Genomic DNA, 22,604 nt, shown 5'->3' on the forward strand with positions numbered 1-22,604 from the left:
TTGTAGAAAGATTGACTCTTAAATACTGACTTAATATAATTATAATATAATATATTAACATTTGGTTGCTCTGATAAATAGCACTTTATGTTTCAAAATTTGATAAAATTTTTCATGATAATTATTAAAAATGCTAATAAACTATTCATATAAACTATATCAATATAAAAATATCTAATTTTTTACCATTTACAGACATTAAAAAGTATTATTTTGAATCAATATATTATGACTTTACTTTACAATTTTATGTACATATAATATATCATTTTTGTATTATTATATTTATATATAATACATATATTAAAATAAATATAATACTTAAGACCATTTCGTATTAAAAAGAGATATTTACAATATATTTATAATATATTTTCAGCATTCGATATAACAATATTCATTGCCATCTAGCGACGTATTTGCACATTATTATATTATAATTTCATATTTTAGTAATATTATATTATTTCTTATAAAATTGTGCATATTTTATAAAATAAAATATTATTTAAATTATGCTCACTAAATACTTCATAATAGTTTATTATAAAAAGATCTCATAAAATCGTCTGTGAAAGAAGACGGTCATGCAAGGCGGCCATCAATTTAATTCATTATCTAACTTTGAAAACGTTCTTGTACCTACTTATATATCATAGATGCTTTTTTTTAGTAAAAAAGCTGTAGTATAACAGAGGTAAGATTTACGAAATACTTGGATATTATGGGATACCGTAATAAAGCAGATTTAATGTTTTTTTTTTATTTTCGGCATTTATGTATGTATATATTTTCAGAGTTACTATTTAATTTTTTTATTTTATTGTAATTGTATTTTTCTGTAAAAAAAATATATACTTAAGCATGATTATCTAAAAAAAATTTACTAATTATAAAGTCATTAACAAGTAAGTGGTGATCTAGAAAACGCATGACGCATGGGAGTGTTCATAATAAAAGGTGATCCAATTTAAGTTTCCGGTATCCTTTTATTTTTTTTATTACTCGAACATTAAATATATTTCTTAACTGTTGTATAATATTTTATAAAATATTAAATCTCAGATAAAAAAGGACGCTGCGTCTTTGTAGTTTTGTTCGAAACGGCGCTTCCATCAAGTGAACAGCAGCTTGTTTTAGCATTTTGCAGCTTCTTACACTCAAACTACAAATGCTACCACGTGTTGTCAAACAATAATAGACCCAATAAAATAATATGATGTCTCATACGTGTTAGGATTTGTTTCTGATTCTGCTCCATACATGATTTTATGTTACAGTAGTGTAAATAAATTTGTGCTGGGCACATACAATTGCTTTAGTGAGAAACATATTCAAGAGTTGAAATACCTTAATGATTTTATTACGAAAATAAAAATGTCATTTTTGCATTCAAGAAAAATGAAATCAGCATTTATAATTTTTTTAAATCGAATTAGCCACATATTTCTGTTATTTATCATCACTTTTTGAAAGACGTGGTTTAAATCGGTAAAATATTAAATATAAAATATTCTAATCAATCAATAAACTTTTTTCAAACCACTCAGAAAGAGAAAATAAGGAAAAATATTATTGAACTTTACAAATTTGATCTCGTTGCCGAGCGTTCTCCTGCGACGCGATTTTATTGCTTTTGACGTGAATTTTTGCCTTCTGAGAAGTGATAATTGTTTTTGCGCCCTCCTGTTGACCAAAATTCTGTTTGAATACACTTTGGCCAATATTCTCACAAATATCGGTAAGGATTGCTATCATATTTTTAAAACATAGTGTAACATTCAAATGCAGAAAAACTATGGGGCAATATGTGAGATGCGACGTCTGTATGTACTTTTTGTTCAGCTTATTTTCTCTTGAGAGATGTTGGCTTAGTTGTATTTTAGACTTGACCCAATAACAGTTCTAAAATTATAATTAGTTTAGCGACTGTCAAACTAAGTTTTATATATATATAATAGAGCTGTATATAATAATTTCACTAGCGCCTATCAGTTAAATTATATTTTCACTATTAGAAACATATATCTACTGGTAAAAATGTATTTGGTTTTTATGTTTGGATTTTATTAAGATTAATAGCATCTTATCAAATTACATGCATTTTTTGGCCAAATTGTCAAAATGAGACTCAGATAATAAAGATTTCCGAAGGTGTTCGTGGTAGATGTTTAAAAAATGCATTTCTCGAATATCGAAAGTATTTTAATGACTTGCGAATTTGCGATTGTTATTACTCTAACCTGTCGGCAGATTTATCTTTGCTTTGGTGATCTAAGAATCCGCCCTGTAAAATATAAATTACGCATGGGAATAGGCAGAATGCAAAACGATTCAGGGCTATTTTTATTTTTCAATTATTCAAACGGTTTTTTTTATTTTGTTTTTGTAAAGTATCAACAGCTGCTATTGACAATTGTCTCACGATTATTATAGACAGCCAGAAGTGCCTTAAATTTTTTGTTAAAAATTAAAAAATATCAAGCTAGCTAAGCTCGAAATTTCAACAGGAAATTGAAGAGAAATAATGTAATCGAAGAAATCAGACATTGGTGTCGTTAATTAAATATTTGCAAAATCCAGAATCTTTTACCAGTCAAAAAGATTTATTTAGTTATTCTTCAAAGGCAGAAGTAAATAAATTTCTCAAAAAAAATTTTGTTTAATTATTTATGCGGTTCGTGATATAGGAAAAGCTGCTTTAAATTTAATTTAAATGATATTTAAATATAATTTTCTTTAGTAAAATGATTGACAAAGTTTGGTTTCAGCGCATTTTATATTAAAAAAAGTCCTGGTCTTAATAATAATAAACAAACTTTAATTTTTTTGTTTAAGCTTATCTTAAAACTATTTTACTTTTACCTAATCTATATTTTTTTCATTACCAATAAAAATTTACTTTTAAAAGCATTCTTAAAATCCAATTAAACTGCTTCGATTATCTTGTTCGTATCCTTGGCCACCAATCAATAATTTATCTCTACTTGTAATGCAGTTTCCGTAGAATGTTTTTCACTGAATTTTACTTGTTGTTCACATACATAAAATGTGTGATTGTTTATTTATATAAGGTCGCATATTTAGTCGCATTTCTTAACCTTTTTAGTATTTTTTTTATTGAAGGGATATGTATAATATAAACAATCTTGTGTTTATTTACTTAATAATGTATTTTGTTTCTAGTTTCTTGAATTATGTTTATATTAAATTTATCAGTATTAGTTATTTTTATAGATTTACAAATTATATATTGTTTATCAAATTTTTATAATTTCAAATTGACGTTGGCAATATATTATTGTACATTTTTTCCGAACTAAGATATTGAGGCATTTATTGCTGAAATCATATGATGATATATATTTTCATCAAAGTATATGTTTTTTTGAATTTTAAGTAATTGTCTTTTATATTAAATTTATAAACAACTTTTAACTAAACTCTACCTAAACGATCTAAATTTGCTAGTTGTTTTACCACAGGAATTTCAGATATACTAACGACGTATTTATATAAAAATACGTACATCGAAAATACCTTAAATTATTTTTTTTATTAATTTTTATACTTATCAAGCTCATTATTAAGATAACATCAGTATTGGTATTATATATAAAAGTATTTTGAATAGTATTAATTATTTAAAATACATCAAATCATTACAAAAAGAAATGCATTTTTGGAATTTATTGTATTAAATACGTTATATGTTAAAGTTATCATGTTGTGAAATGCGATCCTCAAAGAACTCAATTAACGGATAATTAGAAAGCACGAAAAATGTTATATGGTTGTGCGTAATTATCAACAGTTCTGCGATTTCAAACTTTGTGATCCCCGAGCTTAATCCACGAACAACCGTCGTTTGACGAAATTGAAGCTTTCCAAGCTTGTATAAAGTTGTTCTTCTCTCGCACGCTGTTATTTGATATCAAAATTGGCATAATTTCGGCAGATTCGGGTTAGTGTGTGCGGCTTCACGCTATTTTATCGCTAACACCGACGTAACGATGTTCATATATGTTCGGCAATTATTTGCAAGGCTTGCCAAATTAAGGATTTAACTATAGGTACACGCACGTAACTATGACATTGTGCACTCAATCTAATTAACACTTTGTGTTGAGCACACACACTAGATATAACAGCAAAGACAATAAACATTTTTGGAAATGTAGTCAGACACAAGCCGTTGATATTGTCAACTAATTAAATACAGAGTGTGTACTGTTGCTAATTATATAAGCGGATTATGGGCTATTCTATATCTTCAAAGAAACTCGATGTAGATTAAAAGTTGTGAAATACTCAGAAGCTTATACACAAAGACAAAAATTTCACTTCGAAGGAGCACTCTCCAAATTTAATTAAAAGTTAATTTTCATTTTAAAAGTCACGAATTGAGATGAATAAATCAAGCATGTTTTTAATTAAAATGTGTTTAGTTTGCTTTTGATTTGAAAGGGGAAACATGCAAGGATTTTTCAAAGTATTTCATGTCAATTCATATATAGAAAAGCTTTCAATTCGTCATTGTCGAAAAAATAGGATTTGTTTATCCACTTTATTTTTGAGCCCCAACATCTTTTTACTACATATTTTATGTGCCTTATAAAGTAGTTCGTCTATTGATTTTTTGTTTGGTTCATTATTGACAGTATTTGATTTTATTTTGTTATTGTGATAAATAGAAACAGAGCACCGAGTAATCTTTGTACATTGCAGAATAAATATAATACTGACTAAGCCATTTTAAACGCACACTTGAACACAATATTGTAACACATATGGCTTGAAAAACAGTTTTGCCCTTAAAGTTAAAAACATTTGCTTCCATTAGTAGTTTGTAACCTAACTTTCTAAACATACTCTTTCCCATCGGAGAATAACTATAAGAGTTATAACAGATAAATTTAGGTAAAAAGCTACGACATCTTAATGGCATATTTTTAAAAGATTTAAGTCAATACGAATATAAAGTTGATACACTTTTATTGATAGCTTGAATAAGAAAATATATTAATACGCCTGAAACTATATTATATTATATAATCGTCGTACAAAATCATTACGGTATAATAGTTGCTAGTTTTTTTTCTCAAAAGTCAAACTCATAAATAAACCGTCCTTTATTATGTCTAGACGTTGGGTATAAAATAAAGTATTCTAGCTATTTACTTAAGTTATATTCTCTCGAAACAAATCGACGTTATTAGTCGCGCACAAACTACGACGCTTGCTTTTGATTTGGCTTTTATACACCTGCGGTTAGAAATCCCGATCTGAATTTGTATCTATGTAAGCAAGGCACTTAACCTTAATTCGTAACTCGTCCAATCATGAGACTTGATCTGATTATTGATCAGAAGGTGAGCGTCCAGGATTTCAATAGACTCTATAAATAAAGACCCCTCAGATCAGGTAAAACATTTGACGACGTCGCGGGGACGTGTCCCAGGGGTCATAATTCGATGTGAGAAGTGCGGAGAGGGATGAAACGTTAATGAAAACATCCATCATGCTATTCGATTTTGACGTATAAAGCCTCTGAAGAATTCGCTCCCATTCAACGTAATCTGCGCCGCCGTTATTCGACATGATTGGGCATAATATGTTTCAATTTAATTTGTGAAATACCATAATAATGAAATATGACATTAAGCATTCACAATGAGGCTGTAAAAACTGGTTTTGCCTGTATGATAAATACGGGAAAATTCTTGGTAAGAGATGCGATATAGTTTATGATTTCGACTAACTGATTTTATTTTAATATGCAGCTAATGTTAACTGTGATTCTACTCTTGATGTTGTTGCTACTTTTTAATATGCTATGGGAATAAGTAAATCTAACAATAATTTTTAGTATGTTATGATGAATAAAATAGGTATTGCTTAAATACTTTCTGAACAACTAGAATTATAATTTTAATTTTAAAATTGTTTATTGCTGTTATAAACGTAAATACATGCATCTTTTCTATATTTTGTGCTCCGTGAAAATGCTCTCGCACACCTCTCAGTCTAGTCCATTCACGGATATTTTTGGGCCACGACATTTGTTTTAAGCGACGCTTAATTTTCTCTTTGAAAAATTGTTGTATGAGACAATTCTTCAGTTCTCAAAGAACATGTTCCATATATGTCACCATTCTGATTTCAATGGTGTTTAACAACTTGCTTTTTATTTTTTCTCTTGACCATGTTTGTTAAAGGAATTAGAAGTATTCTACTGGGAATGACTCCAATCTGTTTAAGGTGTTCACCTTAAGAGTTAATGTCTCCATTCAATAGAACAGAAAAACAAACTGACTTTTGACCATTCTTTGTCTGAGCTTAAGATTTATATTGTCGTTGAAAAATAATTTACTAATAAAGTATTTAAATTATTTGACTATATTTTTTGTCCATTAATCAAAAGTGATACTTCGTTTCACGTATTGCGACTAAATACCATAAATCATTGATATTCAAACTTAGTCGTGCTCCATCTCAGTTTATTCTGAAAATGACAGTATCGTCTGCATATAGCATAATGTTATTTATTGTAACAAATGTCGACATTTGCTAATGCTTCTTAAAAAGCTTTATCAGAGTAGAAACGGTGGCAATATGTAATCTTGGCAAACTCCCTTCTGGATTGAAATAGCGTTAGTAGTCATTTTTAATCTAACCTTTTCTTTCTGATGCCAATATGAGTTTGTAATTATATTATTATCTTTACTATCGATATTATAATTTCAGAAAATGTTTATTAGTTTGCCATGTTTGATTGAACGAACGCCTTTTCGTAGTCAATCAAGCAGGCAAATATATATTTTTATTTATCACGACATTTTTGTTATAGCACGTTTACTTGGTACTGAATCTTGTTCAAATTCTGAAATTATTCATTGAATTATATCATTGAATAATCTCAGCAGATATTCAGTGAATGATTATTTAAATGCAAATTTCATCTGGTTTTTGAGGTAGAAATCGCATATAAAATTACTGACATCATTATGGATGGTTTATTTTGTTGCTACTATGTTTTGTCTATTATCATTTAACATTGTTTGCATATATTTTCTCCATGTTTTCATTACCTAGTTGTCATTCAATATTAATATATTAAAATCATTAATTATAATCATGGAAGATTATTTCTAAGCATTCCAGCTAAACATTCGCTTTTATGTATATTTAATAAATCGTGCATTATATTACGATATTCAAGTTCTTTGCATTTATGTTCCATTTATTGTTCCTTAACCTTTTAAACGCCAGCGACTTTAGTGAGTCATCTGTTATTTCTCTTCACGCGTCAGTATCTCTTTCTAAAAATAAATATAAAATACTTAGTTTACTGGTAAATGAAGCTAGTACAATAATCTTTGATAATAAAAAAATTGTAAATAATTCATAACTTGTTTTGAAAAAATATTTAAAAAAAAATAATCAACAAGTGACTCACCTGTGAGTCGCTGGCGTTTAAATGGTTGAAAATACAAGCATAGAAAACGTTAGAAAAACAACATTGCAAGATATCTAAAAATACGTGTGTGTTAATGAATTATAATAATAGACATTTAACATGTGAAAACAACAGAAATAAAAATCATAATATCAACGAGTTTATGATTAAGTAATTAAAGTATTTTTTGTAAAGTTGACAATTATATATGTTGGTAAATTGAGTTTTAGGTCATTGATTAAAATAACTTACATACCTTTGTACATATTTTTAAAGTCTAGAATATATAGCATTTATACGTTGTTCTAACTAATAACATGGTCTAAATAATTAATATTTAATTGACAATTAAATTAAATTTATGGTCACTAACTAATTTGCCACATCGTTCTCCCGTTCTAATAAAAGGGTGAAATTAATATAATTTCCACCATTTAAAATTTATAATTGTAGCATTAAAATTATATGTGAAATAATATGATTCTATTCTATTATTGTACTTCCCATACTTTTTCATAAAAAGCGTGTTGTGAACAAGCCCTCAAGAAAATATTTTATTACAACACAACACTTGTTATTTTATAGTACACAGCCACTTTTACAAACTGTTTGCTACTACTAAAGAATATTATATTATATAATGTATTTTGCTATCTTCAAAACATTATAAATTGTCTCGCTTCTTTGTTATCGTTTGTGGTCATATTTTAAGCTACTACAATGGTTTCGTTTATAAAGCTTAACCCAGAAGAATTACTCATGTTTCTATTTGAAAAGACGTACTTTATAATACGGCTTGATTAGTATAATATAAATCAGTCTTTTCATGTACTAAATGTACATATCGACATTAATTTATGCATTTTGAGAGATAGCAACATAAACTATTCCAGGAACTGGCTACTACAACATTTTTATTAACATCGACACCTGATTTACATTTGTATATTGATATGCATAATAAAATATTTATTTGACATATCTTCCTGGTAATGTTGTCTTTTGTATAACTTTTATTCACGCTGCTATTCTTAAATTATTGAAACAGGTTCCAACCATTTAATTCATTTAGAATATTCTGAGAAAACTATACATATAATAACCTTTTAGAAACAAGTTTTACGAGCCTGTTTATAAATCAGGAACAAACTTTATTAGCACAAGTACGACTCACTTTCACTACAAAACTCATTAACCATCGTTTGATAAATATCAATTCAAACTTTGCCAAAACTTTGGCTAACTTGTCGCGAATCTTGTCGGAGAGGTCCTTATCGATTGCCGACCTGACATTACAAGATCCGTTTACGAAAATTTAAACGATCCGTCTTTCTTTATCTGCTCGGGTGGAATTGCCTCTACCATTCTGTGTGTTTGTGAAAAGATAAAGATTGATAGGAATATGGGCAGCAAGATTTATCCGAAGCGCTGCCCTCAATTTTTGGCGTGCTTATTCAATCCCCGTGGCGTTTTGACCCCTATCCACGTTTTGCACATAATCGCTCACGATTCTCACATTGACAATTCTGATATATTACCCCAAGATAAGGGGAGACATTTTACTTTGGATTTTGCGTAAAGAAATCTATTGAACAACTCACAAAAAAATATATTTGTAATATTAAAGGAAATTAAACTGAAGAAAAGACTCAAATATACTTAAATAACTGATTATTTTTAACATATATTATATATTTTGTTGTATTTATGTAGCAAAAAATGAAAATATTTCTTAATTTAGCAGTTCAAAAAAATCTCATAGTTAAAATTATCAATATTTTTATCCTTAAACTAAAAATTGAATAATTTTAAAAATATACATATCATAATTATAAAATTACGTTATTAACTTACATATATACTTGTTATATTATTACATATGTTTATATGTATATATATGAAAACGGAAAAGGCGAATACTCATAGTGTTTTATAATGTTACGCCTTTCTTGCTTATTAAATTATGCAATATTACTTTGATACTACGCGAAAATGAAATATAAGCAAAAGCTCTAAAAAGGATAACGTCATTAGACCTTTGTTTTTGTCTCATAAAAATATCAAATTTTTTCCTTTCAAATTATTGTCATTGTCAAGATAAAATGTAATTTACAAAAATATACATAATATTCTTGATATAATTTATTATTATTATTATAATATAAATATAAATACTGTTAGAGGTATTTATTAAATATTTATTAATAAATTATATAATAATTAAATTGGTACATTGTACTAATTTTTCCAATTTTTTAAAAAAATATTCTGTATTTAAAATATTATAAAAATAACTTATAAATATATAAAAGCAAATAAATATATTATATTTATATATTGCACAAAAAAGTAATTAATTTATGAAAATAGGAATACGGTTATTAATGGTAACTATTAATTATATTTTAACATAATATATTCATAAATATTATTTTTTAAATAAAGAAACAAATACACAATACATACAAAATCACAGTAAACTTACACGCGTTGAAGTGTGAGAACGAACGAAAACATGAGAAAGAAAGCGTTAGTGCATCGCTCTGTCTCTATCTATAGCTACGTCTGATCTTGTAAGTACTGAACTGCAGCCTAGACCTGATGTTACCCGTTGCTTGTTCAAGATTCGCGATACAACACTCGCAATCGCATGGCAAGTATTGTTTATATTTAAAATTTAAATAATATGGATGTTAAAATATTATGTGTATATACATATAAATTGTACGATTATATATACATATATACATACATAATGGATAAGTAATTGCTATAATAAAATTAATTAATTCTGTAAGGAAGTTCAATTTAGGATAATTAGGTAAATTTTCAATAACTTATTAAACCCGTTGACTTAATAATTAGTCACAATTTTAAAACTAAAAGTTTGTAATGGCTTTTTAATAAACGCGTTTACATAGTATATTACATGTAAATATGTATTTGAAACATTTTTGGAAAAAGTAATATGCTTTATTAAATATATTTTTAAAATATAATTACACAACAGAATAACACAATACTCGCAAATTGTATTTAAAACGATCGCAAAATCAATTTGTCAATTACAGTAATAACAACCCAATATTAATTTTCTGCGAAACATTGCTTAATCGTTTATTCAAAACATCAAATACAAAAAGTTTACAAACCTAAGTAAAACAATTACTTATCATCGCAAATTAATCTTGCTACTTCGCCCTATGACAAATATAACATACAACATGTGTATACATAGATAAAATAAAGTAATAAATAATTTAAATATTTTAAATACATAATAAATACTTGAATTATTATTAATTTATTTAATTTTTGTTTTAATTTAAAAATGTTGTATTGTTGTTTATTTTTAAGATTAAAAAAAATAATGTTTAACTACTACCTGTTGCATCTAAAATATATTTTTAAAACCAATAAAAATATTGCGTTTATAGGAATCAAAACAATAAACATCGGATATAAAAAGGTCGAAATTTATAAGTTAGTAAGTTATTTAATAAAGATATAATGAAACTTATATAGTGCTTATTTGTGTAGTATATATTTATTAAAGCAAAATAATAAAACACTTGCATGTATTGTATTTGTATATAATACAAAAATATTTTTTCCTAAATCCTTTTATTTCAAGAGTTAATTTTTTTATCTTTTATCAAAAAAAACTTTTAATTATTTTTTATTTTGGTAATGAGATGTGAAAGAAGCAATATTTTAAATACATCCCAATACAATTTAAGGTCAAAATAATATAGTCCGTATGGTCTTGCCGAGTAATCCGGAGGTCGGAGGTTCGAGTCACGGCAGTATCTTTAATTTTTATTTTAAAAAATCTGCTATTATTGAAAACAGGCAAAGCGACTAATAATAATAAATAATTATTAATTAAAAAGTTACAGCAAAAGATAAAACATATTTCTCAAACTAAGAATCAAAACATTAGAATTATGTACTGATTCATTGTACATACATATATACTTTTTATAATTTGATACATACATAATAATTTAAAAAAATCTTTAATAATATTTAATTATAAATAATTAAATAGTAATAACACTTTAATTCCTATCGTATCTGAGAGATAAAACATTAATTAAAAAATATAATTTTAATTTTGATCGATCATCATAGATTATGATCTCCTAGATTTGCCTAATCTCGCAACTGAATACCGTGATATTTATTTTAATTAAAGTTAGCTTATATATATATATATATATATATATATATATATATATATATATATATATATATATATATATATATATATATATATATATATATATATATATATATATATATATATATATATATATATATATATATATATATATATATATATATATATATAAATATATATATATATATGTGTATGTGTATGTGTATGTGTATGTGTATGTGTATGTGTATGTGTATGTGTATGTGTATGTGTATGTGTATGTGTATGTGTATGTGTATGTGTATGTGTATGTGTATGTGTATGTGTATGTGTATATGTATATGTATATGTATATATATATATATATATATATATATATATATATATATATATATATATATATATATATATATATATATATATATATATATATATATATATATTAACATAAATGTATAAATAAAAATAGGTATGACCTAACCCAACCCAACCTAACCTAACCTAACTAAACCTTTAACAGTCTTATTTAACGATCAAGCTGAATATAAATTAAATTATAAGCGGGAGAATCGTAAAGGTGATATTGCGTTTTTGGAATTCAAGATATATATTTTAATAGTGTAATTATTTAATTTTTATTTTATTAATTTTTAATCTTCTGTTGTAACCTGATTAGCGTAGAGACAATGCATTACAACAGAGTGAATCTGAATAAACCGGGAAAGTTAATTAGACATAATAAATACTGACAAGTAAGTTTTAACTAAATTCGTGAAATCTATATAAATTATTATATGTATTTCGATTTATATCAATAAATGCAGTATAGGCCGATTTTTAGTGAAAGCGTACTATTTATAAATAAAAATTTGAGTTTGCTGTCGTGACTTGAACGCGCAACCTCTGGGTTACCAGTCTAGATCATACAGTCTATGCTATTCCAACCACAAGTTGCCACATAAGCTAAAATTAAATATGTATATATTCTATCATTTACAAAATAATTAATAATTTTAATATTTTTTTTTTAAACTTTACTAACTTGTATTATTATATACATTTTTTTGATTTGTGTTATTTCATGTCAGCCGTTACAGAATTCTAAAGGAGATTTTGATTCTGAAGGAGACTGGACCAGATATCTCTTTTGCATGAATGATTCAAAACCTGAAGTCAAGTTAAAACGCAAATGTGTTGGCTGTACGGTATACAAAAAGTATATATATACAAATCTGAGAGTTAGAAATGTACTCAATCAAAAAATAATTAGTGAAAACGCTTTTTATGTTTATTTATACAGCGCTGTAGACAGATAATCATAGAAAATTTCGAAAAATATTTTGTGGAATATTTTTAGAAATCATTTTAAAGCCTCGGTAGAATCTTTTTGGACTTTATTAATGGTTTCAAAACGTTTTCCCATCAACGCCAACTTAATTTTTTGGAATAGCCAGAAGTCACAGTAAGGCAAATCAGGTGAATACAAAGGGTGGCTAAGCACTACAATGCCTTTATTGGCCAAGAATTTGCGTACAATCTTCGCATTATCATACAACAAAGACCAATTGCTTTGGGCTCAATATAATTGTCGAATTCGATGAATTCAGAGCCACAAACGGTTCAGAACGCCCAAGTATTAGCCTGCGATCTCCGCCTGACCAATCGATGTGTTTAATTGTTGAAACACATTAAGCTAGCACTTGTCATGTTACAGTGAAAGATTCATAATTTATAAAAATAAGTAAATAAATAAAATTTACCCAAATAAAAGCTATTATAATACATGCAAAACGATGTAAATATTTTGAAATATATGCTTTTTATCATATAAAAATGTGCTCAAGCATTGCATAATTTAAAATTACATTTTTTCCATAATTTATTACATAGACCCCCAAAATTTATTAGCACGTGTCAAAGCCAGCTGGAAATTCCGCGCGAACGCGAACGAACTGTTAGATTATACGCATACCGTAATCCACTTTGCGCATGCTCCGGACGATGCTGTGATACCAAAAAATTTGTTTTGTCATTATCCAAAACTCGGCCGGTATTCGCATTTGTCGTGTCCGGATCTTGTCCGCGCTGCCCGTGCACAACCCTTTATAATTGCCTGATAAACACTCGTTTCGCATATACTCGTACGATTAAAAATCGCACACACGGTTTCGGGCGTCCGCCGGATCCGGTTGCCGGTCTCGTTACCCGAAATTACGCCCCCGCCAGGGCCGCATCGGTGATTTCCAAACGTCACGTGGCTAACGGAGCTTCCGGGCTAAGGGCTCTTTCGCGTTCGCGTTCGCGTTCGGTCAAATTCGGAAAAGGGCGTCGTTGAAGTTGACAAGCGTTGACGTTTCGGCGGTCGGTCTCGAATCGTTGTCAGGGCGTCGCTAGCATGTCGTCAGACGTAGGTGAGTAGTATGTTTTGTATATGTATTGACGTGACGTTGCTGCGAGAGGGTGTGGGTCCGTGTTGATACACGAGGCGCGCGCGCTCGTGTTGGTAAATACCGCAGTATCACCTGCAAGAGCTTTAAGCGTGTGCAGCTATATTTCTTAGATGTATGTGTGTCACATATATACATATATGTTTATAAATTAAAACAAAAATAGCAATATTTAAACCTATACATACTATAAATCATATAAAAATATTTGCAAGAGCTTTATACCTGCAATATAAATGTTTACGACACACACATTTAATTAATTATATATATATATTTAGGGGTTGAAAATTTAGTTTGATAGCTCAGATTGTGTTCGTGATGTGTATGTATTATATTTATTCAAGATCTGTGTCTTAAATGTATGTATATGCGATACAGGTAGTATGCTAATTACTATTTTAATGGTTAGGTAATAAAATGTAAAAGGTCAAGGGGTATTGAATAGCTTTATGTATTGCGTATTTATTTAAGCTTTTGTGTATACTTTTGACGTGTTTGTAAATTTAATAGAAAATCGATGGCCACGTGTAGTCTCCATGCGACAGAATAAGGGTGTTGCTGTAAACCTGTACGCCAGAGGCGTAACTTGGTTTTTGCTGTACTTAAAAAGTTGTATTATCTGAAATTATTAAATTTTATTCATGGGTAGTTATATTTTTAATTTTAATTTATTACTGTGTACCGATAATTATAAATATCAATATTTATTTTGATTTGACAAGTTTTCCTAATGCACCATGATAGCCTTCATAGCCTTTTTTATGAAACATATATAACGCATACATATTTTTTTTTATTTAAGAAACTTTTTAATATAAAAAAATTAAAATATTCCAATACAAAGTTAAAAAAAATGATTAACCCACATAATTATATTTATCGTCGAAAACATCCTTGTGTTTAGCAAGCTCTTTGTAAAGCTGGATGGTTGGTGAAAGAGCATCGATCTCAATAGACAAGAACAAGGAACGCGATCGCGACTCTCTAGGGCAGAGATGGGCAATTGTTACATAGGGCGGGCCGGATTGATGGCTGAATCAGTAACACACTAATTTTTATTTACGAAGGGGGCAAATTAAATAATAAGAAAATAAAATTATATATAGTAAAACTAATTAAATTAAGAATTAAATCAAGCAATACCACTTTTTATAAACAATTGCAAAAATAAAATTATGATTTTTTAATTAAGTTCTAAACTCAAAAGAATTTTCAATTATGTATTTTAGGTGATCATGATAATTATAGCATAATTAACCCCACAAGTAAAATTTTTTTCAATTGTACTTGAAATTTCATATCTAAGAAAATAATAAAAACACATATTGCGAGAATTTTGGGTACGTGGATTTACACTCATGATAAAAACCCTAATAATAATAATAATAATAATAATAATGAAGCTTATTAATTTGTTGTAAGGGAATATCCGCTAATTTAAGGATTATCAGATATACACATATACATACATACACAACACATATCACAAATGATATTGAAGAATATGAATTATATATTGACGATTATAATATTATAATAATTCCAGACATACAAGAGGTATTATTCTGTGTAAAAGAAACATATTAATTATTATATAATAAAATATTTAAAAATAATAAAGGTAAATATTTTTGTGGAAAAAAATTCCATATTAGTATTATGTTTAGCAAATAGATCTCCAAATAGTGATCTAAATTGATTCTTGTAATTCATAAATAATATTACAGAATGGAGTTCTGATAAAATTTTGGATACCGTTTCAATTGGAGACTGTAATTTTAATTGGAACAAATGTGAGGATTTTTATACTTTAAAAATATAAAAATGGGCAAATATATTTGGTTTATGACAAATAATAACTCGAGTAAATTAATAGATTTAGTTTTTCACCAATAGTAAAAAAGTACAGTGTAATATATAGAAAAAAATTAATGTAATAAAGGGAAAAATAATGATTTATTATTAAAAAAAAATTTACCAAATTAAGATTAGGATTAGAAAAATTTGACTGAAATGTAGAAAGCATGGATTTTTATTTGCTGTGGATCAATATTTATAGGAATATTGTGGATAGTAAAATAAAAAGGCAACATATTTTTAAAACATAATATTGATACAACCCAAATCTATGGTGTAATAATGATAGAGATAAATTATAAAACATATTTAAAATAATAAAAAAAAGACAAGTAAAATATAAAGTAATTTATAATAAAAATGAAAAACATATCAATATTGTAGAAATATTACTAATAAAGCATTAAGAGTAGTTAAAAAAATGCTATGAAAAGTCAATAGATGAAATAAAAAATGACCCAAATAAGATATGTTAAACATTTTAAAAATTAGTTAATTCTACTCAGAGAAACGACATAATCAATATAGAGATTGTTGAAAATATATATAAAGATCCTCATATAACAGCAAAAAAATGATTGGTTGTTAGCCAAAGATACAAACAATACTATTGAAGCAGTTTTCTTGGATTTCAAGAAAACTTTCAAAACAATAGACAGAATAATAATGTTGAAGAAATTAGAAAACATCGGTATAAGTGAAATCATAGAGTAAAGAATGTTAAATAATATCTCACGGTGTACCACAGGGCTCTAAATTGAGACCATTTCTGTTTGAATCACATATTAATAATATTATAAAATACATCTGTTTGTGGACGACACTTTATTATATTGCATAGGTGATAATGTTAAAGAAGTTATATTCAATAAGAAATAAAGATTAACATAGATTTAATACTAAAAATAGGGGCAATTTAAGGATATTTAGGTATAAGAAAACGAGTACGGCCCGGGGAATAATAAACGAAAGTGTGAATTTGTATATTATTCCTAGGATCCGCAAACAGTAAAATGGAGCGGGTTTTCTAAATGGAATAAAGAAACACCTTCGTGAATTAAGAAATAAATTATAATATTAGGTATTTTCTGTTTATGTTTATATTATGTACATATGTGTAGTTTAAATTTGTTTAGGAAAATGAACTTACCTATATTAACTGATTAAATTAATAAAATAAAATAAATAAATAAACAATAAATAAAAATAAAAATAACCAATAATAAATTAAAAATCTTAAATTAATCGGTCTAAATTCGCATAAAGTACCTAAAATAATTTAATTATAATTTTTAGAAATCTATCGTAAACTTCTGTCACATTTTTTTGTAATGGGAAAGTGAGCGAGTTTTTCTTTTTTAAGATTTGAATGAAAATGTAACAATTTGGCCATAAATGAATTGATTAAATTAAACATTTCTAGTATTATTATTATTTGCTATTTAATTCATTCAAATACTTATAACCGAAAAATAACCGAAAATCAAAAGTCGCTTAGCGAAGGAATCTGTTTCAGTCAGGGAAAATAATTTATTTTCTCTTTCATTTCTAAAATTAGGATGATATCATCCTTTAATGTCCATACTAGGTTAAAAACACGTATAAGACTCAATTACAATACGCGTGGGCTTACAACAAGCAACAAGGCCTAATTATTTATTTTCTAATCTAAACTTTTCAAAAACTTTTGAATTTTATCAACAATCATTGTTGCTAATAAACTTTTTCGCTTTTGCATTTAGAGGTATCCTACGCATGCTTTTAAAGTACTATTTAACTGACTAGCTACATCTGGGTATTTTTATTGTAAGTCACTGCCGAGTTTCGAAGGCTTCATGGCACCATTAAAAGTAAGCGTTCATAAAATAAAGGATAATTAAACATTTTAATTAACACGAAAATTGCGAACATAATAAAATCCCGCGGACCACTAAAATTTTTTATTGTTTGTAATACTAACTTGTCCAAATAACTTATTATTTAATAAATTGCTTTTGATTTTGTTGATTGCTTTATTTAATTAACGCAGTTTAAAATTAAGGTGCTTACTTATATTATATAAACGACACAGCGTAGATAAAATATTTTCTATGATTTTTTAAATATGCAAAAAACATTATCATTATAACAACTGTCAAAATAACATTTATTAATAATAAAATATTACTTTTTTAGGAAATAATAATTCCTGTAAATTATTTTTTATCTTTTATCAATAATACATATTTAGCAAAGTTGACTCATAAATATCTTTTAAATAGCGTAATGAATCTTTAACATCCTGACGTATTTTATATTTTTTGCTTTGCTTTAAAATATATTATTAATAATGTCATACGCTGGTTTGTATAGCATAGTGTAAACAACTAGCTAATAAAACTAGTAATTCACTAGTATGCGGTTTTCCAGTTATAGAAATCACTACAGAGTGACATCGGCTACATATACAGAATAAATTTAACGACGGCTTATTTTCCTTACGGTAGCAAAGCATTACGTCAAATATGAGTATTTGATAAAGATAATTTAAGTTGCATATATCACCGAATGTATAAAAATAGACATTTTGTAAAATATAAGGTTTATAATATAAAATATAATATAAGGTAAAAATATAAGGTTTATAAAGTACCTTTATTTGCTTTTTCACCTCAAATCATTTGGTAAGAGCTCATTAGTTATCTAAATTCCCGCGCCTGATTTTTTTTTTAGCATTTAACATTAGTTTTAGATATCCTTATCTTTTGGTAACCTGTTTCTTAATAACAGTGCTTTAAATTATGTACCTATTAGTTTATCGTTAACCTCATATCGAAACGAAAGCTTGTCTAATAATAATCTTCTATTTTACATTAAATATTTGTTCTTTAGATTCACGAAACTATTTTATTACATGTTTTGTCATTAACAAAAACTTAATTATTATATGAAGAGCCGCTTAATTGAGAAAAAAATGTTAGGTGAAAGATACAGAGAGTATCAGTAAGAAAAAGCAGATTCTTAAGATTTTATTATGTGATAATTTTCATTTAAAACAAGAAAAAATTAAAGTAATTTTATATTTTTATTCTTCTAGTATTCATAAATTTATTATTCAAACAAAAATGCTTACTACATCGCACACCTAAGTTCTTTATTCGCACTAAATCATATTTTAAACATTGCAAATTCTTCTTTTCGTATACGCACAACCTCTCCGAGGTCATTCCGCGCTTTTTCACTCTTTATTTTGTAAAATATGATTATTAATAAAAGAATATCGCTCTGCTTCCCGTAAAAGTTACGATCTCGAGGGTATGATTTAGTACTGGCGTCGCGTTTGCGGTCTAAGCGTTTTTTCATGGGGTCGAGAACATTTTTTCACGCATTAAAATAAAAATAAAACCTTAATCGAATCGCGGGAGTAAACATACCGGTTAAAATGCACACTAAAAACGCGTTAAGCGCGAGCGAAAACCTTTACTGTTGAACACTTCCTTAACTGGATATGGTTTATGTATAATCTTGCTTTTATGAGCAATTCGAATACATTAACTATATTATTATTTAGTTTTTATGAGTACATTAAATATAAGCCTATGTCAAAAAAATTGTATATTTTTTAGTTTTAAATATACGTCTTGTCAGGCTTTGGGCCAAGTGACAGCTTGATACCTGTCACTTATGTTAAAACTGTTTAGAGATCAGACGCTCTCTTGGGGATTATTGTGTATTCATATTTTATTAAATTTAATATGTTAACCAACTATGATTTATTTTATAACATTATAATATTTGATGTTATATTGCATTTTTGTTAAGAAATATTTGTTGTCAAAAAATCGGTACACTATGTATAAAATTATTATATAATATGTACATAATAAAGAGACAGTGCAAATAATTAATAGGCTGTGTTATAGAATATATATTTTTAAAACAATTATTAAACAAGATATATAAATGAATTGTATAAAACTACATATTTTGTAATATAAGAAGAAGAACTGAACCAAAATTTTGGTTTTAGTAAGTTTTAAACAAAATATAAATATTGTTTTAGACATAACCAAAACATATTTTTGTAAAATATTTGAAAATAAAAATTCAAAAAAATATTTTTTTACTAATCAGCTAAATCAAAACATTGTTTTTTAAAAATATTTTTTTAGAAACACTCCTTCTGAATCAATTGGGTGATACTCGCCAGCTAGCAACAAACCAATCACTGACGCTAATAAGTCTTAGGAAAAAAAAATATTATATACATTAATGGGGCATGAAATTTTTTTTTTGTATTTTGATATATTATGGTGTATTTTTAAATAATGTGGTGTACACTGTGATGTATAAAAGGTTCCGGAGAAAATTAATTGAAAATGGCTTTAAAAGCAAGCAATAAAGTTATTTTACATTGCAATGTGCACCGGGTGTGAGAAGGTTGAATCAATATTTAATGCGTCGAAAATAGTTTAATAAAATCATTATATTATCCCAAGTGGATTTTACTAAAATTATGGATTTTTAAAAATGTTTTAATGGAGCAATATTAGATTTAATATTTAATAATAGATGTATTTTTATAATTATTTGGATAGTAAAAATCAAAATTCTGATTAAGTAAGTGAAGATTTAGAAAAATATATATATAAAATATACAAGCTTTAATGTTCAAAAAAATTAATTTTATAAAATATCGCTATAAATTATTTGAAATTTATGAATTAGGTAAAACTATAAAAATTACAAATTAATTGTTTGTGAATTTACGTTCAATTAAATTAATTTAATCTATACCTTATTTAAATGGTAATTAAAATAAATATAAGTTAAATAACACACTAATTAAAAGTTTTATAGTATGTAGATAATTTGAATTATATTATAGAACAGTAAACTAAATAATGTCTAGTTGTTACAAGTTAGGTAAGTTTTGTTATTATAAATATGAAATATGATCTAGTAACGTACATACAAAACATACCATTATATAATTTCCAGCCATAAAATAAACAAGTATAAAATATGTATTTCTTATTTATTATCTGAGTCAAGAATTAATGTCGATATGGTCAACCTATACCACTTTTTCGATTAAACGGAATGTTTCAATGCCTGCTATTTAATATAATAAATGATAATTACAGTAATAATCATAACCCATCGATTATTTTAATGTGATCGATCGCGAATATTTTAGCGTGCACGCACCGCAGCATGCGTAGGTATATAACAATAATCGTATATTAAAAATTTCTGAAACGTTTCAAAAACGTCTTTATTTTGTTGTTGGGTTTTATTGGTTTTCAACATGAAGCCAGAATTCGGTTTGGTAACTACAGCAATAATGTCGACGGCGTGTGTAATAAATTCCAAACCGATAATGAAGATGGCCATTTTGTACTGCTCCTCCATTGTTGTGCGAAGAGCCAACAGCTACTGCTGCCCTGCTGGTAGTAAAATCGATACCCGAATATTGATTGTCTAGCCTGGCAATACCACAAGATATCCTCTATAGTTTTATATAGAAAGTGTAGTATTCAAGGTTAAAATTGCCTAGCTAGAGCTTTCAAAAAGCTCAGGTAAAATAAATTTTATAGTCCAAAATATTTTTTGTTATAAAAAATAGGAAATAATAAAAAAAATCATAATTTTTTATAAGTTACACAAGCAAACTTATTATTGAATATATTATTTAAATTTATGTCATAAATTATATCATGAAATATTTTAACTGGAAAATTAACGCTTGTGTTCAATTACAAATTTAATATACATACTTTTTCGCTTAAATAAAAGTTAAAGACTACCGGACCGTAAATATATAATAATATTTTAACGGCATTGTTTGTTTTTGAAGCAAAAATTTCAAATTCAGATTTTGGTATAAAAAACCGATAATAATATTTAATCGTTTTTATATAGTAACACAATACAAATGCACAATATTTAAAAGCTTACATCGAGCAAAAATAATATCGATTTTATTACTTTATATCTATATAAATATTAAAAATGCTGTTATACTACTTTATAATAATACAAACATAATTCTTATATAGTTGCTCTTTGTACGATACAATATTTATAATATTGAAAAAAAAATAAACATTATTTTGCTTTAGAAAAATTAATAATTAATTAATACATTTCAGAATATAAATATATCACTATCTATTAGGAGGGTAATATTTTTTTTCTTACCAAGTCAGAAATACGATATTTATTTGTATTATTTTTACTTTTGTATCAAATAAAAAATAGAACTCATATCTATTATAATAATCAAAATTGGATGTTACAGATGGATATATTTTTGCTTGTAATTGCGAATATGCCGAGGCGGAAACACGAAATTGGAATTGGTTATCCATTTAGTATTAACGATGTCCAATTTCGCATATCAACATTCGTTTTCCAAAATACTGCTAATGGTCATTTTAGATTTTATCGCATGTGATATTAATTAAAAATATGAATGCGGTTTCATAATCAAATTTATTAATTTAATTACAACGTGTATTTCTTGCATTGTAAATAAAACTTTAAAATATATAAGTAGGAAATTAAAAACATAAATATTGAAATATTACAAACTGTCAAATTACAGCATTATAGTATATTTTTCAATAGTTGCTCTTGGAAAACTAGAACGAGGTTACTTCACTTTTTATCTGGAGCATGTCAACAACGTAAT

At 26.7% G+C, this 22,604-nt stretch overlaps 1 protein-coding gene across 3 annotated transcripts in view; it reads left to right on the top strand.

Annotated features, from left to right (window-relative positions):
* Nucleotides 1-22,604, top strand: part of Gfrl (Glial cell line-derived neurotrophic family receptor-like) — a 221,967-nt gene that overhangs the window by 49,295 nt on the left and 150,068 nt on the right. The window contains exon 1 of one of the 3 annotated variants that reach the window (XM_088186486.1): nt 13,642-14,032. The exons of the other annotated variants lie outside the window; for them this stretch is intronic. Coding sequence (XP_088042612.1) covers nt 14,017-14,032 — 16 coding nt within the window. The 5' untranslated portion in view covers nt 13,642-14,016. Of the gene's footprint in view, nt 1-13,641; nt 14,033-22,604 lie in introns of those variants that run through there. 3 annotated transcript variants of the gene reach the window in all.

Source organism: Plectrocnemia conspersa, unplaced genomic scaffold (assembly GCF_051122295.1).
Source record: "Plectrocnemia conspersa isolate PC_06_02 unplaced genomic scaffold, ASM5112229v1 ptg000001l, whole genome shotgun sequence".
NCBI classification, from domain to species: domain Eukaryota; kingdom Metazoa; phylum Arthropoda; class Insecta; order Trichoptera; family Polycentropodidae; genus Plectrocnemia; species Plectrocnemia conspersa.